The sequence below is a fragment of the Mirounga angustirostris genome, unplaced genomic scaffold (assembly GCF_029215605.1).
Source record: "Mirounga angustirostris isolate CCGP_5_RB_7025 unplaced genomic scaffold, mMirAng1.0.hap1 SCAF_14, whole genome shotgun sequence".
Taxonomy (NCBI): Eukaryota; Metazoa; Chordata; class Mammalia; order Carnivora; family Phocidae; genus Mirounga; species Mirounga angustirostris.
Window position 1 is genome coordinate 21522478 of NW_026991722.1, and position 18738 is coordinate 21541215.

The 18738-nt window shown below is 36.7% G+C and overlaps 1 protein-coding gene across 1 annotated transcript in view; it reads right to left on the reverse strand.

Moving 5' to 3' along the window:
* The window catches only part of DCC (DCC netrin 1 receptor), a 775798-nt gene that overhangs the window by 467102 nt on the left and 289958 nt on the right, over positions 1-18738 (reverse strand). The window contains exons 6-7 of the mRNA XM_064578790.1: positions 7060-7214; positions 4392-4512 (exon numbers count right to left, since the gene is read on the reverse strand). Of these exons, the coding sequence (XP_064434860.1) occupies positions 4392-4512; positions 7060-7214 (276 nt within the window). The remainder of the gene's footprint in view (positions 1-4391; positions 4513-7059; positions 7215-18738) is intronic.

The following is an 18738-nucleotide window of genomic DNA, read 5'->3' on the forward strand; positions in this document are numbered from 1 at the left end:
TCTATACTTAGAGAATATTTATAATGGCATGTATTCATTTTGACCATGTAGCTTTTTTTGTGCATATTAGAATATGAAGAATGCAAAAAAAAAAAAAAAGAGAGAATATGAAGAATACATTATTTCTTCCCATGGCAACTTTATTCTAACTTTACCCATTTCTGTCATTAAATTAAAAATATTCCAGACAACATATGTCCCGATCATCACTGCATTCATTCCCAGTTCCCTGGCCTGCCACTCCCCTGGCCAACAGTTAAGTATTTTCAATGACCTTCACTGTAGACCACTGCCAGGAAACTGAATGCCACCCAGCAGCTGGAATAAGGAAAACCAACTCAGAGGTAATTGATATCTTATATATATCTTATCTTTCCTGCCTAGTTCCCTACCCCATACACCCTCAGCAAAAGAAAATTGCTAGCTTTTCCACTCAGCTATCAAATAATTTTCTTAATTTAATTACTACCTGCCCATACTACAGTTTACTAGATGATAACTTGATGCTAAATAGTTCATCAGCATCTGCTATGTCAACCGGATCCTAACCTACTGCTCACATGTTTGCAAATCTGGCTACTGAACCTTCTTATTCTTATGACACCTAACACATTGATTCTTGATACTTTCTGGCTGGTCTGTTCACTGAATGGTGGACTTGGAGCTATAGTTCATTTGGAAAGGCAACTTCTTAAACCAATGTGCCCCCCCCAAAAGAAAGTAAATAAATAAAACAAGCAACAGCAATAAAACTTTTTCTTAGCTGTTAGAAGAGATTAATAGATAATACAAGTAATATAAATCAGCTAAAGTATTTTAATTTCCATTCACCATCACTTACATAACATGGCTAGTCTTTTTGATGTAGATGTAAAGTCTTAAGAAGGCAGGCTTTCATGTATCCTTTGTGTGTATGCATGTGCGTGCGTGTGTGTGTGTGTGTGTGTGTGTGTAAGAGAGAGAGAGAAAGAGAGAGAGAGAAAATGAGAGAGGGAGGCAGGGAGGCAGCAGTCTGGAACTGTGTATATGGTGATACAGTGGTACATATATACCGTTAGTGATAGGACTTCCTATAGTATAATGACTTTTTAAATTGCCGTTGGTCTTCTTGACCTTTGCCTAGAGGAAGCCATGCAGATATTTCACATGTTACAGTATCCACATCTCAATATTTTCCTCAAACTTATTTTCTGGAGAGCAAAACAAGTCATTAACTCAGTTTAATTTAGTAGATTATGTTTACTTTATTTCCTAAGTCACTAATTCCCACTAAAGTGGGAATAGTTAACGGTCTATAAAGGACTACGTTGAAACTTCATTAGGCTTATGTAAATACCCATTAACAATGGACACTGGCTGGAATGGGTCATTGTGTGTGCTTCCGTGAGGAGCAGATTGTTATGGTTGCCAAGAGGAACTCTCCACCACAGCCTGTGGCCAGCCCAAAGCTGAGCAGCTGGCTATGTGGGCCACAATGTGCCTCCAAATACATGGAGGCCATTTATTGCTGAAACTTAAACAGAGGGGGCCATGTTCTGCCCACCATGGTCAGCCTCACTGCTGAATTGACATTTATAGCTGGGCCTCTTCACCATCTGTGCATGTGGCCTACACTGCATCTCCGAGGAGCTAGAGAAGCATGATTTGAAGACCTGCTTGAATAGCCAGGAAAAAGCAATCCATCATTTATAAGGGGGGATGTAAGATAGTCACAATTGTGTCCTGTCACGCTTTCAGATTTTTCTCTTCATTTGCTTTTACTTTCATTCTCATCTGTTGCCAAACACAATGAACATCAACAGAGAGTGCAGAATCCACTGATAGTACTTTACCATCTACATGGAAGAATGAATTATCCAGATGCTCAGAGGCTTGCCCTACTGAGGAGGTAAATGACTCTCCTGCTGAGGGGAGCCTCAGACCTAAATGACTCTGGGTCCAGGTGGAATGCAAGAAGTTGGGAACAAATGGCTACCCTTTGAACTGAGAGCTTGCAGGAGTGACGCAGGATGCTTGTAACTGGTTTATTGAATGAGCTGAACTGCTAGAATATTAAGAGGCAACAGTTGCATATTATCCTGTGGTCCACCTTCATACACACCCTGTCAGATCTATTCCCCAATCCTGATCCTCTATTTAGGGCTTCTGCAGGGTCAGGCAGGAAAGGACGGACTTGCTTTCAAAAGTGGAAAGCATCTGCAAGCTTCTTTTTTGGGAGGCAGCTCTGTGGGTTCTTCAGAGACTCCTGCCCTCACCTTAGGAATCCCTGCACTGGACTTTCTGCATGGCCTAGTGGGCCGTCTGCAACAGTTCCCCAGCTCAGCTCCCTCCCTGGCAGCGTCTGTCTTCTGGTGCAGGCAACCTCAGCAGGCAGGGCCTCTCAGGCATGATCCCTTCAAAGTGACTCCAGCTCTGCTATCTTCAAGCGCAACTCATATCTTTGTTCTTCCCCAAGAAACAGAGCTTCTCCTCACAGTTATCTTACCCTTTCTCTTACTGGCACCATTGTGGACAGCTCCAGGCAATTTCCAGCTCGCAGAATTTGTCCATTTCCCATTTTTACAAGCAATTCTCAGTAAAACACACACACACACACACACACAATCTGTTCAAGAGGTTTTCTTGGTGTCTCTACAACTTGATTTGTGTGGAAGGGAAAGCACCATGATAATCTCTAATCCTATGAATTCAAGAACTTCTGAGAATTCTCTAACACTATGGGCAATTGCAGGGGATGGCCACTGGGTGTGTTTGGTCAGTGCCAACAAGTCCTAGAAGAAACTATTTCACGCCCCTTTTTAGAAATATGGGATTGCTTATCCAGCATTTTCCTCAGCATTATGGCTGTAGCTGAAAATCAAGGTTAACTAGAATTCTCTTGTTCTGTGTGGTCAAATTGTCGTTACTAATGAGATGGTGCAGAGTTCTGAAAGCATGGCTCACATTAGAGACCCTGATTTTAGAGGTTCTTTTTCTCCTACTTATCCCTTACTATTCCAGCAGAAGAGAATGCACCGAGTCACAGTAACATTTAAAGCACAGTAAATGGAGGGAAAAGGAATAGTCCATTGGAGAAACTGGCAATCTTAAATGAGTGTTAATTGTCCCTTTTAATTCCTAGATAATTCCTTTAGTTCCTTTCCTCATCTGGGACCATTGTCCTATGGTTGTTTTTTTGTTTCAATCAAGAAAAAAAGGGAAAGTCATTGTCATGAGCATTGTTATGAGCATCTGAGAGTCTTCAAATAATTGGTTAGGGATGCACAAAATATAAGGCCTTCAAAGACATATTTTAAATGATAGAAGCCAAAGAAAGGCTTTATTTCATACATTTCAGTTATTTTCTATTAAACTTATCATAGGTAAAGTGTGACAAGAATACTGAGTCATGGCATGATGGAGGAAATTGGTCTTAAAAAGTTGAAATTAAAATAATCAATAAGTGGTATGAAAAGTTTCATAGAAGATACTAACATTTTAAAGTATTTTGATCTATCTAAACAACTTTTCCATCCCTATTTAAAAAATGAATATTTTTGACTTTCTTTAGTATTACAACATTTCACAGCAGCTGACCAATTTGTTTTTTCTTCCTCTTTTCTTTTTTTTCTGGTAAGAATTTTGTTGTTTTGGGGATAATACATGATCCATCTAACATAGAGTTACAATAGTTTTTTTAAAGAGAGAGAGAGTGGGGGGAGGGGCAGAGGGTGAGAATCTCAAGCAGACTCCCCGCTGAGCACAGAGCCTGATGTGGGGCTTGATCTCATGACCCTGAGGTCATGACCTGAGCAGAAACCAGAGTCAGATGCTTAATTGAGTGGCCCACCCAGGTGCCCCAAGTTATAATAGTTTTGAATACACCACCATATCAAAATTCCAAAAGACTACAGAGTAAAATAAAATATAAACGTCATAAATTATAGAAAAAAAAGAAAAATTATCAAAATATATTAAAAAAATAGAAAAATGTGTTCATTTTCAAGTGATTGCTTCTACTATTTTTCTGCCAATTTCCACATTTCAAGACTATACACACACACACACACACACATATATATATACTCCATCTCTCTCTATATTCTACATTTACCAGAAATACTAGAAGAAAAGCAGGCCACAAAAGAGGGGAGAAGGTAGCAATTTAGTGGTTGTTATCTTGATAACCAGAGGTACCTATTGTTCATGATGACTCTATCTCACTGGATGGAGATATATACTAGATACATTTCTAGAAAGAATATGACATCAACACATAAATGTACACCCTGATAAACTAAATAATTAAATAATTTCCAATTGACATTGAGAGGGAAAACAATAAGGATTTCACAAGTGGACCAAGCATAGCGATAGCTACCAGTTCCAGAGCAAAGTTCCCCTCAACTTACCAGGCTTAGGGACAATGAGTTGTGCACTGGTCTGGGCATTTCCAGCCTCATTTTCAGCTACACATTGATAAAAGCCTTCATCTGACTTCACCACTCCAAGGATTCGTAAGTTGCTTCCTCCCTAGAGAGAAGAAAGAAGCAGGCACAATATTTTAAAAAGCAAAAACTCAAGGAGAAAAAATGAACATAAGATTTTGATAAAATTTCACTGAATAAGCAAGAAGGAAAGGCAGGAAAGTTCTGTCTCACAGATATGTCCTATGTCACTTGGGAAATGTCACAGATTCCCAATACTCTGCTGAATCCACGTGCATACATTTAACCTAATTCTGCAATGAAAACTATACTCACAAAAATACACATCATCCTCAATATCTAAATGAACAACAAACAGAGCACTCTTTGATTAAATAAGCGAGAAACAAAGGTTAGCATGAAAAGACATTTCATTCTTTCACTTGTTATTGAAGGAGAATTGGGTTTAGCAGCTGCTGGGGAAAAAAAAAAGAAACACTGATTTTTGTAGTTTCTAAAAGACAAGAAATCTAGGTTGGATATTTTCTGGAAGTGTTTACTGAGAAAAAAAATCTGGAAATCCTTTTAAAATTGTAATTGCTTTGACATGTATCCTTTTGGGATTGGAGCGATGGTATGGTGGATATTTTATACCATGTCATTCTTGTTATATGGCCAAAATGCTTTACCTTCAGTAATCCATAAATTAAACACAGCAGTGTTTACTCCTGTTTTATATAAATTGAGCCACTATGTTTTTCAAGGATGGATGATAAAAAAATCTGGAGATAGCATTTAATTATACTGACTTAGTTTTTCTTCAATATTAGTGTAAGAATTAGTTCAGTAAGTGAGATGTGTTAAATCACTTCCCCTGAAGTCATTAAGAGATAAATATTACCTCATGGGGAATTCTTAATTGTTTTTAGTGTCTTGTAGTCAATTCTCTGCTGATGTAAAATCCTGAGATAAAGCTGACTAACTTCTAATTAACAATTCTCATATAAGTTACTATTTGTGTTCAATGTTACTGTGTGACAGACAATGGCTCTCAGATTTCCGGAGCTATTGGGGAAATATTTTTAAGCACAATTTCATGTGAACAGGGCTCATACTGTACATTTTCTTTTCACCTTAGAAAAGAAACATTTAAATAGGTTGGCTGTAATGAGTCATTCTGGGAGAAAGATTATTCAAACTGTAGAAAAAATAAATGTTGTATTTTATCATGTGTCCTTAAGGGCACTCAACAATTTCCTTTATATGCAAGTAGCATATATTCTAGGTGGACACAACACATTTCAAGTTGCCCCATGGCAGGTCATTTTTAATTCAGCGGTAGTAGAAATAGCATTGCACTTAAAGGAACTAATGGATTGGCGTGGCATTGAAAAGTTATATTTTTTTCCCTTTCTTACTCTATTCCCAACCAATTAAACAAATGCAACTAAAACTGAAAATACAGTGGTGATAAAAGTAATAAAGATATGCTTTATGGATGTATTCTTTAAGAACCCTTACAGTATGACTCAATGCACGCATAAAGAGGTTATGGAAGTTTCTGAAAGTCAGCTGATCCAGCCACAAAGAGGTGGATCCACCAATGAGAGCTAGTGCAAGGCTAAGGAGAGCACGTGCCTGGACCAGCAGGGCACCTGAGGTCTACTCCCCTTCTGCCAGATGACCTAGTTTGGACACTCTTCTTTGACAGCTCATGTCTGCATCTCAAACATAAGAGAAGTGGGCCTAAATCCTCCTTCTTTAGCTACAAAGTTCTTTGATATTTGGAAAGTGCTTTTCCTATTTCTCATATATTCATATCCTCAAATTCGGAATCTCCGATGCTAACCTACACCTAATGGAGAGTTTTCAGAGCGTTTTTAAATGAGCAAAGAATTCTGCTGGTAACAGGAAAAGGAATGATAGTAATGATAGGTGTTGAGTGCTCACTGTGTACCAGGAAAACTACCTAGTGACTATAATATACCATTATCCTTGTGATCCCCCATGGGGCATAGAGTACACTAGAACTTAGAGAAACTATAAGAACTATCATGCTTAGCTTCAGTTTTTTCCAGTGTTCAAAAGTGTAATGCCATGTGACCTCTGGGGTCTCCATGGTGTCCTAGCCACTACCACTTGTCACTGTCACCACATCTTTTTCTATTGCTCAAGTAGGATCAGCTGTCCTACTGGAAGGGTAGCAGAGAAAACTTGTCTATATTATGAAAGTAAGACTAGCATAATCATAGTGGCACATCTTGCTGAAACTTTGTTATAATGGGTAAAAAGTCAAAGAAGTAAGAGATTATTGGCTTCATATAGTCTAAAACTAGGTTCTAAACTGTTCTCCCAAGAACCAGCAATGAGGATACGTGGAAAGAGTCTCTTAGGTCCTCTGTTTTTTTTCATCATGTGTTTGTTTAAAAAACCTTGCCTGTAAAACAAGGAGGCTGGGCTGTTTGATGACTCTTTTTCAGCTCAAAGTTGTTAAGTCTAGAAAATCATTTGCTTTATTGGAACAATTTTCTTAACACACCATAAAAATTCCCGATAGGAATCTTCTTCCCAGGAAAGAAAAGCAACTGAAAATCGAGTAAACAATGAATGGGATTATAAAGCTAATACAGAAAAAAAAAAAAAAGATAATTACCACTATCTGAAAATAATCACTAGGAATGACCACATCTCCATTCTTCATCCAATTCACAGTGGGCACAGGCTTTCCAGAGACTGAACATTCAAACTCAATATCCATGCTTTCATAGGCATACAGGTTGGAAGGGTGATTTAAAAACCATGGCGGAACTGCAAAGACAGAAAACAAAAGTGAGTGGGTGGGAAAGTGAACCTTCATGCTAAGGTCTTTGCCCAGTTGGAAACACTACGCAGGGAGAGAGAATATTTGTAATTCAATAATTCCCCGAAACTCTTAGTTTATTATGCAGGAACCACTGTAGAACTCCTCTCCCCCTTCCCAAACACAGTTAAATAGTTGTAGTTAGTGCTGTTTTGCCTCAGGAAAGAAAAAAAAACACTTTTGGAAAAAATATAACATCTAGTAAACATTGTGAATACCCAGTGTTTGTATCCAATTGACTTACATAAAGGATACTGAACAGCACATAAAGCTGATATATTAATTTAATTTAATGTCTTAATTGCCATAATACTAGTTACATTATGATGGAAATTTGTAATTGGACGAAAATTACAAATAAAATATAACACACCTTTGTTAATGAATCTCTCAGGCTTGGTCCCTCAAAACCCTGCCTAGGAGAGGGGAAATTTTAAAAAGAAATGTTCATTCTCTTCCACTGGGAATCTTAAAGTGATGTCAGATTTGAATATTCATGTTGCCTGAGACCCAGGTTAAATTCACAGTGAAGTAAATGCCTTGATCTCGTTTTCAGGTAGGACATGGACATGCATTTTTAGTAGCCATTTTTAAAGTTAAATTGCATTTTTGTTTTGTTTTTTTTTGTCATTGCTGTTGCTATGTTCAGTGAGTAAGGAGTGCTAATTTTTGCTAATTAATGTAGTATTGGGTTAATACTACATTACATAATATCGTCTCTGACCCCCCTGACTTCAAAGTCAACTTGTAAACATGGATGAATGTTCTAGAAAAAATGGGAGAGCCAGGAAAGTTTCTAGTTTTTCTATTGAAGATCTTAGAAATCTTCATATCTCTCTCCCTCTTCCTCTCCCTCTTTCTCTCTGTCTCTCTTTCTCTTTCTTCCTCCTCCCTATCTTATTTTCCTGATTTTTAACTAAATATTTGGACCTCTAGTAAAAAAACAACTTTAAAATTATTTGATCTTTCACATGGGCAAATTGATTTATATGACTCAGCTGGTATGCATTAATATTCACATACTAAATGCATAAAAAAATATGTCAGCTTTTCTAAAGAGAACATGTCCCCATTGTATATAGAGCTGAAATTATTTATTTATAATTGATAATATTTGTAAGAGACTGTTTTTTATTCCTTAACCAAATTCACTGACAATAAACTAAAAGGCATCAGAAATATTTCTTGAATGCCTCTGAGCAAGTGTATTAGTTGTCTGTTTGTGTTCCCAATTTTATTACAGATTTTGATGAAGTATTTGTTTACTAGCAAACACCCAATATAAATTTATTGAGAGCTGACCTTATATAATTTATTAGTCTACGCACTTTATATTTATTTATTTATTTATTTTAAAGAGTTTATTTATTTATCTGGAGAGAGAAGAGAGCACAAGCAGGGGGAGCAGCAGACAGAGGGAGAATCAGGCTCCCCGCTGAGCAAGGAGCCTGATGCGGGACTCGATCCCAGGACCCTGGGATCCTGACCTGAGCCAAAGGCAGATGCTTAACCGACTGAGCCACCCAGGTGTCCTGCACTTTATATTTATTATATTCACCACACCTCTCTGAGACTCTGTGATTCCCATTTTACAAAGATGCTGAGGTGCAAGGAGTTGAAGTAACTTTCTCCAAATCATACAACCTATAGATTGTGGAGCCAGATAGGCTGACTCCTCTGCCTACATTCTGAACTATTTTATAATAATTGCCTCTTTTGCCACTTGAAAATTCAGGTGGAAGAATAACTCATTAATATTCCCAAAGCCTCAAAGATAATGGAGATAAGTTATGAGAGCTATTAAAGATATAACACCATGTTGTCTCCTCCTCTTCCTCCTTTAAGACCTTCTACCCTAGCGCCATGAAAACTGCCAGAGTCTGCCCATTCTTAGTGTTCACTTTCATCAGAATTCATGATCTCATTTAGGCCTATATCAGAGCTTTCAAATTTTGACTGATATCCATCAGTGAAATTTGAAATTCATTTTTGAAGCTGAGATTAAAATTTACATATGTATGCATGTAAATATACATAAACATATACATATATACACACATATCCAATTATACTTCATTTTATTGTACTTCATTTAATTGAGTTTAATTTTATTGTGCTTCACAGATATTGGATTTTTTTACAAATTAAAGGTTTTGTGGCAACCCAGCATCAATCAAGCCTATTGGTACCATTTCTTTTTTTTTTAAGATTTATCCATCTATTTGACAGAGAGAGAGAGTGAGAGTGTGGAGGGGAGGGTCAGAGGGAGAGAAAGAATCTCAAGCAAACCACCCCCTGAGCACGGAGCCCGACGTGGGGCTCAATCCCAGGTCCCTGAGATCATGACCCAAGCCGAAATCAAGAGTTGGATGCTTAACTGACTGAGCCACCCAGGCACCCCTTGGCACCATTTTCCCAACATCCTTTGCTCACTTCATGTCTCTGTGTCAGTTTTGGTAATTCTTGCAATATTTTGAACTTTTTCATTATTATATTTGTTACAGTGATCTGTGATCAGTGATCTCTGATGTTAATTTGTAATTGTTTAGGGACACCACAAACCACACACATCTATGATGGCAAACTTAAATAAATGTTGTATGTGTTCTGACTGTCCACAAACCACCATTCCCCTCCCTCACCTTCTCTTTGGGCCTCCCCATTCCCTGAGACACAACAATATTGAAATCAGTCCATTTAATAGCCCTATAATGGCCTCTAAATGTTCATGTGAAAGGAAGAGTCACTCATGTCTCTCCCTTTAAATCAACAGCTAGAAGTGATTAAGCTTAGTGAAGAAGGCATGCTGAAAGCTGAGACAGCCTGAAAGTCTTGTGCCAAACAGCCAAGTTGTGAATGCAAATGAAAAGTTCTTGAAGGAAATTAAAAGTGCTACTCCAGGAAACACACAAATGATAAGGAAGTGATAAAGTCTTATCACTGATATGGAGAAAGTTTTAGTGGTCTAGATAGAAGATCAAACCAGCCACAACCTTCCCTTAATCCAAAGCCTAATTCAGAGCAAGGCCCTAAGTCTCTTCAATTCTGTAAAGGCTGAGAGGTGAGGAAGCTGCCGAAGAAAACTTTGAAGCTAGCAGAGGTTGGTTCATGAGGTTTAAGGAAAGAAGCCGTCTCCACAAAATAAAAGGTCAAGGTGAAGCAGCAGGTGGTGATACAGAAGCTACAGCAAGTTCTCCAGAAGATCTAGCTAAGATCATCAATGAAAGTGTCTACATTAAATAACAGATTTTCAATACAGACAAAACAACCTTGTATTAGAAGATGCCACCTAGGACTTTCATAGCTAGAGAGGAGAAGTCAATGCCTGGCTTCAAAGCTTCAATGCCTGACTCTCTTGTTAGGGGCTGATGCAACTGGTGACTTGAAGTCAGTGCTCATTATCCATTCAAAAACTCCTAGGACCCTTAAGAATTATGCTCAATCTATGCTGCCTGTGCTCTATAAAGGGAACAACAGTCTGGATGACAGCACATCTGTTTACAACATGGCTTACTGAATATTTTAAGCCAACTGTTGAGAAAAAAGATTCCTTTCAAAATATTACTACTCTTTGACAATGTTTCTGGTCACCCAAGAGCTCTGATGGAGATGGACAGTGAAATTAGTGTTGTTTTCCTGCCTGCTAAGACAACATCCATTCTGCAGCCTAGGGATCAATGAGTAATTTTGACTTTCAAGTCTTAGGATTTAGGAAATACATTTTGTAATGCTATAACTACCAAAGATAGTGCCTCCTCTGAAGGATCTGGGCAAAGTCAATTGAAAATCTTTTGGAAAGGATTCATCATCCCACATGCCATTAAGAACATTTGTGATTCATGGGGAAAGGTCAAAATACCAACACTAACAGGAATTTGGAAGAAGTTGGTTCCAATCCTCATGGATGACTTGGAGAGAGCTCAGAACCTCAGTGGAGGAAGTAACTGCAGATGTGGTGGAAATAGCAAGAGAACTAGAATTAGAGGTGGAGCCTGAAGATGGGACTGAACTGCTGCAATTTCATGATAACATTTGATCAGAAGAGAAGTTTCTTCTTAGAGATGTGCAAAAAAGTGGTTTCTCAAGATGGAATCTGCTCTTGGTGATGATGCTGTGAAGATTGTTGAAATGACAATAAAAGATTTAGAATATTATATAAACTTAGTTGATAAAGTAGCCTCAGTATTTGAGAGGATTGACTCCAGTTTTGAAAGAAGTTTTACTCTGGGCAAAATGCTATCAAATATCATCACATGCTACAGAGAAATCATTCATGAAAGGAAGAATCAATTGTTGTGGCAAATTTCATTGTTGTCTTATTTGAGAAACTGCCACCCTAGCTTTCAGCAACCATCACCCTGAGCAATCAGCAGCCATCAGCACTGAAGCAAGACCCTCCACCAGCAAAAAGATTACAACTCACTGAAAGCTCAGGTGATGTTTACCATTTTTTAGCAATAAAATATTTTAAAATTAAGGTATGTAATACATGTTTTTTAGACTTAGTCCTATTGTACATTTAATAAATGTACATTAAATAATGTAAACATAATTTTTTTATGCAGTGGAAAACCAAAAGACTCATTTGACTCACTTCATTGCCATATTCAGTTTACTATGGGATCTGGTGTATATATATATTTTCTCCCAGATCCCAAAATAAACTGAATATATGTGTATATATATATGTGTATATATGTATATGCATATATATGTGTGTGTGAGAGAGACAGGTATGCCTATTTATTGATTGATATATGCCTGAGGGTGTGTGTGTGTATACATACATAGTATCTATTTAGAGAGCAGGGGTGGGGGGAAGAGTAGAACAGAAAATAAAAAGGGTTAGGAGCACAGAAGAAGAGAAAAAGAAGAGAAAAGAATACCAAATCTGTATTGAAGAAGAGCAAAGAAAAGTGAGGTTCCAGGAGCCATGTGATGGGGCCAGATTGCCTGGGCTTAGGTCCCAGCCATTCCACTCACTGCAAGTGCTTCAGTTACTGTCCCCATCTATAACCTGGAGATAAAAATTGAGGACAATGAATGACAGTGCATGTTTAAATGGACTGTGCATAACTGTATGTTAAAGAAAAACAATAAACAGAAAAGTATATCTGAGTATATCACCCACAACAAACAAATTATTGTATATTTGTACTGTATATGTACATACCTCTCAATGGACCTAAATAAACCAAAGCTGATCATGGTGAATTCTCAAAACCTTCTGTTTTATTGATTAATACGATACAGTGACTGGGGCGCCTGGGTGGCTCAGTCGTTAAGCGTCTGCCTTCGGCTCAGGTCATGATCCCAGGGTCCTGGGATCGAGCCCCGCACTGGGCTCCCTGCTCCACGGGAAGCCTGCTTCTCCCTCTCCCACTTCCCCTGCTTGTGTTCCCTCTCTCACTGTCTCCCTCTCTGTCAAATAAATAAATAAAATCTTAAAAAAAAAATAAGATACAATGACTACTGGGACTCCTGGCTGGCTCAGTTGGTAGAGTGTACAACTCTTGATCTTGGGGTTGTGAGTTCAAGCTCTGCATTGGGTGTAGAGATTTCTTAAAAAAATAAAAAATAAAATAAAATAGTGACTTCTGATTAGTTAAGGGGATAATTTGACTTAATTATGTAATTATAATTGTAAAACAGTAAGTACTAAGGATGCCTCAATAATTTTTTTCTACTTCCAAATATATATGTGAGCCATGATCTATATTTTTTGTGATTTTTCTCTTATTCCTTAGGCTCTCAGAATTACACCTTGTCTTCCCTGGCTGTCTTAATACCTTCATTTCTATATCAGGTTTTCCAGCTTTCACCAAATGCCAGACAGTAAATGAAGAAGAAAAAATAGCTTCCCTCACTTAAATGGGAAAGTTGAAGCATGAGACAATACCACACATCAGAAATGGGTTTACATTCCATGTTTTCTGAAAATATACTGCCTAACTTGGGCAGTGTTACCAGTCATGAGTAATTTTTGTGGTACAGATGAGGACTAATGATTTCATATTTCAGTGCCTCCTACGGTACTTCATCCTCAGCATGTGCTCAGCAAAGATTTGCTGATGACGCTTATGTGAACTCAAGCAATAAAATACACAGTTTTATGTTTTCTGTGGCAATATTAATATAAGATGGTGACGAGGAGTTTGGACAATGTCATGGAAACCACATAACTAACAACATACTATTTTATTATCCTGGAAAATAAAATGTCAATGAATGATGAAAATAAAAAAAAAAGAACAAAGCATGGTGTAGTTTGGCTACTTGGAGAAAGGAGTAAGTATCTGTTATATTGGATACCTTTCTGAAGTCTTAAAGCTCTTCCCTGTTTGAGCAAAAGGAATTAAAATAAATACAGAATTTAGGAGAGAGTCTTCAAAAGGTCTAAAGCCTGGGTTGGATTAGAAATCAGGTAAAAGCTTTTCAATTTTTGCTTTAATTACTATATAACCAAACTGCTACCTGTTTTCCTGAAGCTTCCATCCACACATCCCTTACATACATCTGAGGGCTCAACTTAACAACAGTGTCCCATCCTTTTCTAATCCTGTCTTTGTTCGTTCTGTTTTCTCTTCCTGAACTGATTTCCATTTTGTGTTAGAGTGTAGACATCCTACCGATCCATCATGAATCCACTTCTCCAAAAGGTCACCTTAATTTTTCTTCTTATAAAATTCTCTCTCCTTTTAGATATCCCACTGGTACTATTTTATGGCACTTGACATGGTTACCTTAGCACTTGACATGGTTACCTTAGCAGTAGTTTATAACTTGTTGGGGGAAGAGGCTCTGGCACGCTAACGGCAACTCAACCCATTGTTCAGTGTATTTTTGATGTTGACACTATTCTAGGAGAGAGTGAACAAATGAAGTTTACCCAGTTTTTCTCTTCTTATTTGATCCCTTTGTCTTCTTCCGTGATGAACAGACTAGAATCTGCTGCCTGGAATTTAGGATCTAGGTATAATCACATTATACCTTTCGCAGCTCTGGAGTTTATATTCTCAACACAAATTGCAACTGGGATGAAAGAAGGAATATGATTTATCAGGGGCTGTAGGTATGTTTTGTCAGCACTTTTCTGATCATGGATCCTTGCCTGGAATTACATTCCTCAGATGATACAATTTCTATTTATTCACTAAGAGGAAACTCAGATACTCCTCTTCCGATGACATTTTGTGAATCTGACAATGGATTTTCCTGCTTCTTGTAGTGCTCTGTCTCTGTGCCTAGTTTTTACACCACTTCTTATTTTAAGATATCTTTCACATATATCATTATTTACCGACCATGGTATGATTTTTACAGATGGGATCTGAAGCATATGCTTTCTCTTTTAATTTCCTTTGAATATTATACAATACCCCCTCCCTCCCACTCTCATGGAAGGAATAATTTCACTACTTTAAAGTATTTCGTGCATAGCAACTTCTTAATGACTAATAAAAATGAAGTACCATGAATGTTCAAGTTTATCAAATTGTACCATTTACATAGTATTAATCCATTTCAGAGAATTGCTTAACATACACATACGATGCTACAACAATTTCAGGCAAGATATTGATTTTAGTTATACTCTCTTTGGATAGAAGAAAAATTCATGACCAGAAATAAATTACTTACATTTCCCTCAGATGTTAGTTTCTTAGGATCTTCTACAGTACTTATAGTACATATATAAAGAATTATTTTAATTCTGGGGCTGAGAGAATAAGCCATAATGACCAAAAGTGACTCATAAGCAACAGAAATATAGAAAAATATAATTTGTTCTTGAATGTGTTTATCATACTTAGAAATGACTAATAGATGAGAAACTGCTCTATCCTGACATCATTAGACTTGTATAATTAAGCCTTAAATTTGAGTAAAAGTTTTCCATAAATTTACTTGGTTTTCTCCTAAGACTTTCTATGCTATGACTAATCATTTGAATTTTGTAGAGTGAAATTTCTTCTGTAATTTCAACCTCAAAGTCATCAACAACAATCTAAATAGTATTATGAGTTTCATTTCATATAATAGATGCCTCACAAGTATTTTCAGGAATGTTCCATATCATTCTCTAATCTTCTTTAGATTTGGCTTCTAATATTTTTATTTTTAGATAAGTTACTTAGCTATTCTTTTCCAGTTATTTGGGTATGTAATAAAGGTGGGTTAATTACAAAACACTATGTATAGTGTTTTAATGCATATAATAATTAACTAATATTCTGTATTACCTTGATTTTGAGACCATTCTATACATTCTAAAGATTTACCACAACTCTGAAATGGCAGAGAATGCATTTTTAAAGCCATGCAGGTGCTTTAAATTAACACGAGGCAGCACAGATCACTTTGGTGAATGATTAACAAGAATTGAGGAAAAAAACAGATTGGTGCGCTTTTATTAGGAGGAAAGTAAAAATTAGCATGATCCTTGAGTGGCTGCATTTCCACTCTGAGTACAGTGGAAAGTCAGCTAGTTTCCCTAGAGCAGAACAGCTTTCTCCAAGTTTCCAGGCCCTTTGAGGTTACTTAATTTGTTGTTAAAGTAGTAGACATAACCCCATCAGTCTTCTCTTGAAAACAAACATCTAAAGAGACAGACCACACTAAATATCTACGGTATGTTTGCTGCCAAACGGACTACCTCTGTACCCAAAACAAATGGTTCTTTCAAGTGCACTATCACAATTGTATCCACAGATAATTTCACCTTAAGGAGCCATAGTTTTATATGTAATCACATCCTTTGTAGAAAGGAGGCCACTGGGCATTGAATGTAGGTTTAGAGATAACATATCCTAGTGGGGGAAATCGTCTTTATAAATTCAGGCTTTCGTGCTAAACATAACTCAGCAAAATCCTAGTTTTATAGAATAATGTTTCTGATGGACTTCTCAATTTATACATTAGAAATTGCTCTCTTATCTCATAGTTTCAATTCTTCCTGCACTAACTTTTGTTGCCAAAGTAACTTTCTTTCAGCCTACTTGATCTCTAAGTGCATAATCCTCCTTCTCCTTTTTTTAACAAGGAGCTATGTGATGTATCTCTGCCCAATCCAACACTTCTCTCCGGGTCTTATGTGACAAATAACTTGAAATCTGCTGAATATTTCTCTCTAGTTTGCTCTTTCCTACCTACACATCTGTCCTCCTCCGTAGGAAGGGTGTTGAGATTTGTATTTCGTTTTCTATTTAAGTTGTCTCTCACACATATCTGCCTGTATTCTCCTAAAAAATTTAGGTTGGGTTCTAGCCTTAAATGACTAGAATGTATTCTGCATTGGAAATAAAAGCTCACTTGAGTTTTAACTATTAATATTGACTGGGGCTCCCACTCTTCTGAAAAAAAAAAAAAAAAAAAGGTTTTTTTAAGCTATGGATTTTATTCTTAGCATGTTCCAGTCAAAGAAGTGTTTCAATCTAGTCTATCAATGATCATTTCCACAGAAAGAGAAAGGGGGTCAGGGAACAGGGAGATAGGTAGGTTTTGGGTTCTCTTAATAATTGCTAGAATGTACACTACCTTTTTTCCTGACATAGGTGTAAGCCTAAGTGGTGTATTTAATTTTATATATATATAGATTTATATATTTTTTCCTCACACAGAAGTTAAAAAATCATCACTAAAAACTAACTGACAAGAAAAAGCAGGTGAAACAACAGCAATTCCTTTCATTGTGACATCAATCTGGTTGTGGATCCACGAAGCTACTAGCTTCTTAAGGACAGGGACTGCCTTTCCAAATCTGTGTCCTCAAGGCCAAGCACAGGATAGGTGCTAATAAACATTATTTAGGCCTGGGTGTCTTCATAGGACAATCCTTTCACATTCAGTCATTTCCTGGCTGTAACTAACAGCTATGAAAAACCTGGATGATGAACAACATTTAAGACCTAAGAGTATACTTTTCTTCAAAGTTAATAACAATTACAGCAATAGAATATTGAAAGCATCAACTCTATGCTACTCTGCTGTAGTAGGCAAAGATAGTATTTTAATCACCTTAGAGATATGAAAATTTAGACCTTTTTATTTCATTTTCTACACTGTTAGTACTTCTTATTGTGGACACAACATACCAAAAAATTCTTCCTCCTGTCTAATAATTCTGGTCTATGAAGAACATCTGATCTTCAACCTTCACTTTAGAGTCCTTTGTATATGCTTGGAAACTATTTTAAATCTCTCCTCATAGTTTTCTTTATCCAGACAAATAATCCCATTACCCTTCCTCAGTTTAAGCTCTTTCTGTAAACGGGGTTTGCTTCTCTATAAATCCAGACTGAGCTTTCCATTTCTCTCTTTAGTTGTGGAGCCTAGGACCAGATTGGTAGAATGATACTGTGATGCTCAAACCAGTGATAAAAATAACAGGAGGATTACCTCAAGGTCCTAGTTCTGTATGCTTCCTGATGTTATTGTCATACCTTTGGAATGATTTTTGTGCCATCAATCAAGCCTTAGGTAGATATTGGCTACTATCCAACAATTAGGTTTCTGTGTATACATACACACACATAAAAATACATATGTGTATGTATATGTGAATATAAACATATATTAATATATGTACTTCTATATCCCATATATGTGTTCCCATAAACTTCTATGTAAACTATATAATCACATAGAATACTCATGTTTAAAATATCATGTATAGACATAAACACATTAAAATTATACATCCACACATATATAATTTATAAACATCTTTCTTTGCCAATTTTCAATTTTAGCTGTGAAGGAAATGAAAACATGTTAAAACAAACAAGATAAAAATGTTAAGTCATGTATGTTGTATGATGACAGAAATAATAAATCTATAAAATGTTATCCAATTCCTAACATTGCATACTGACAGGAATTTGAGAGCTATCATTTTTCCCTCAGTTAAATGTTTTCTAGAATGCTTTCTTGGTATTTGATAGTGAAAGATGTAGATATTCTAAAAGTCTAGAAAAAAATGTTTCTGCCATGCATGAGAGCTATTTCTGTGTATTTTTAAATGTATTTTGAAGAAGTATAATAAATTACAGTAGAAAAATTGTTTTTCAAGTTTCTTAGTAGTAGTAGATATTCAATGAGGGAATCTTTCAGCACATTAAACTAAGAAAATGATGGATTCTAACACACAACTAATTTAACTTCCCCAATACCTAATGAAATAAACTTCAGTCCCAGTGCATACACACAGGAACATAAAAATCAACAACAACAAATAAAGAAAAGAAAGCATAGTCAATGGGAAAAGAAAGTCATAGTCAAAGCACAGACATTTTTGGAGTAGAATAGAAAGGCAGATTAGGATTGAGTTCCTTATCTGTCCTTAAACCCCAGAAAGGGCCCTGAAGTTTGGGGGAAAACCTAAGAATTCTCAGTAATGCCTCCAAACCCGAATCAATGCAAAACCTATGGATATAGCCTTATGTTTCTCCTTTTCTGAAAGAGGAGACGCTG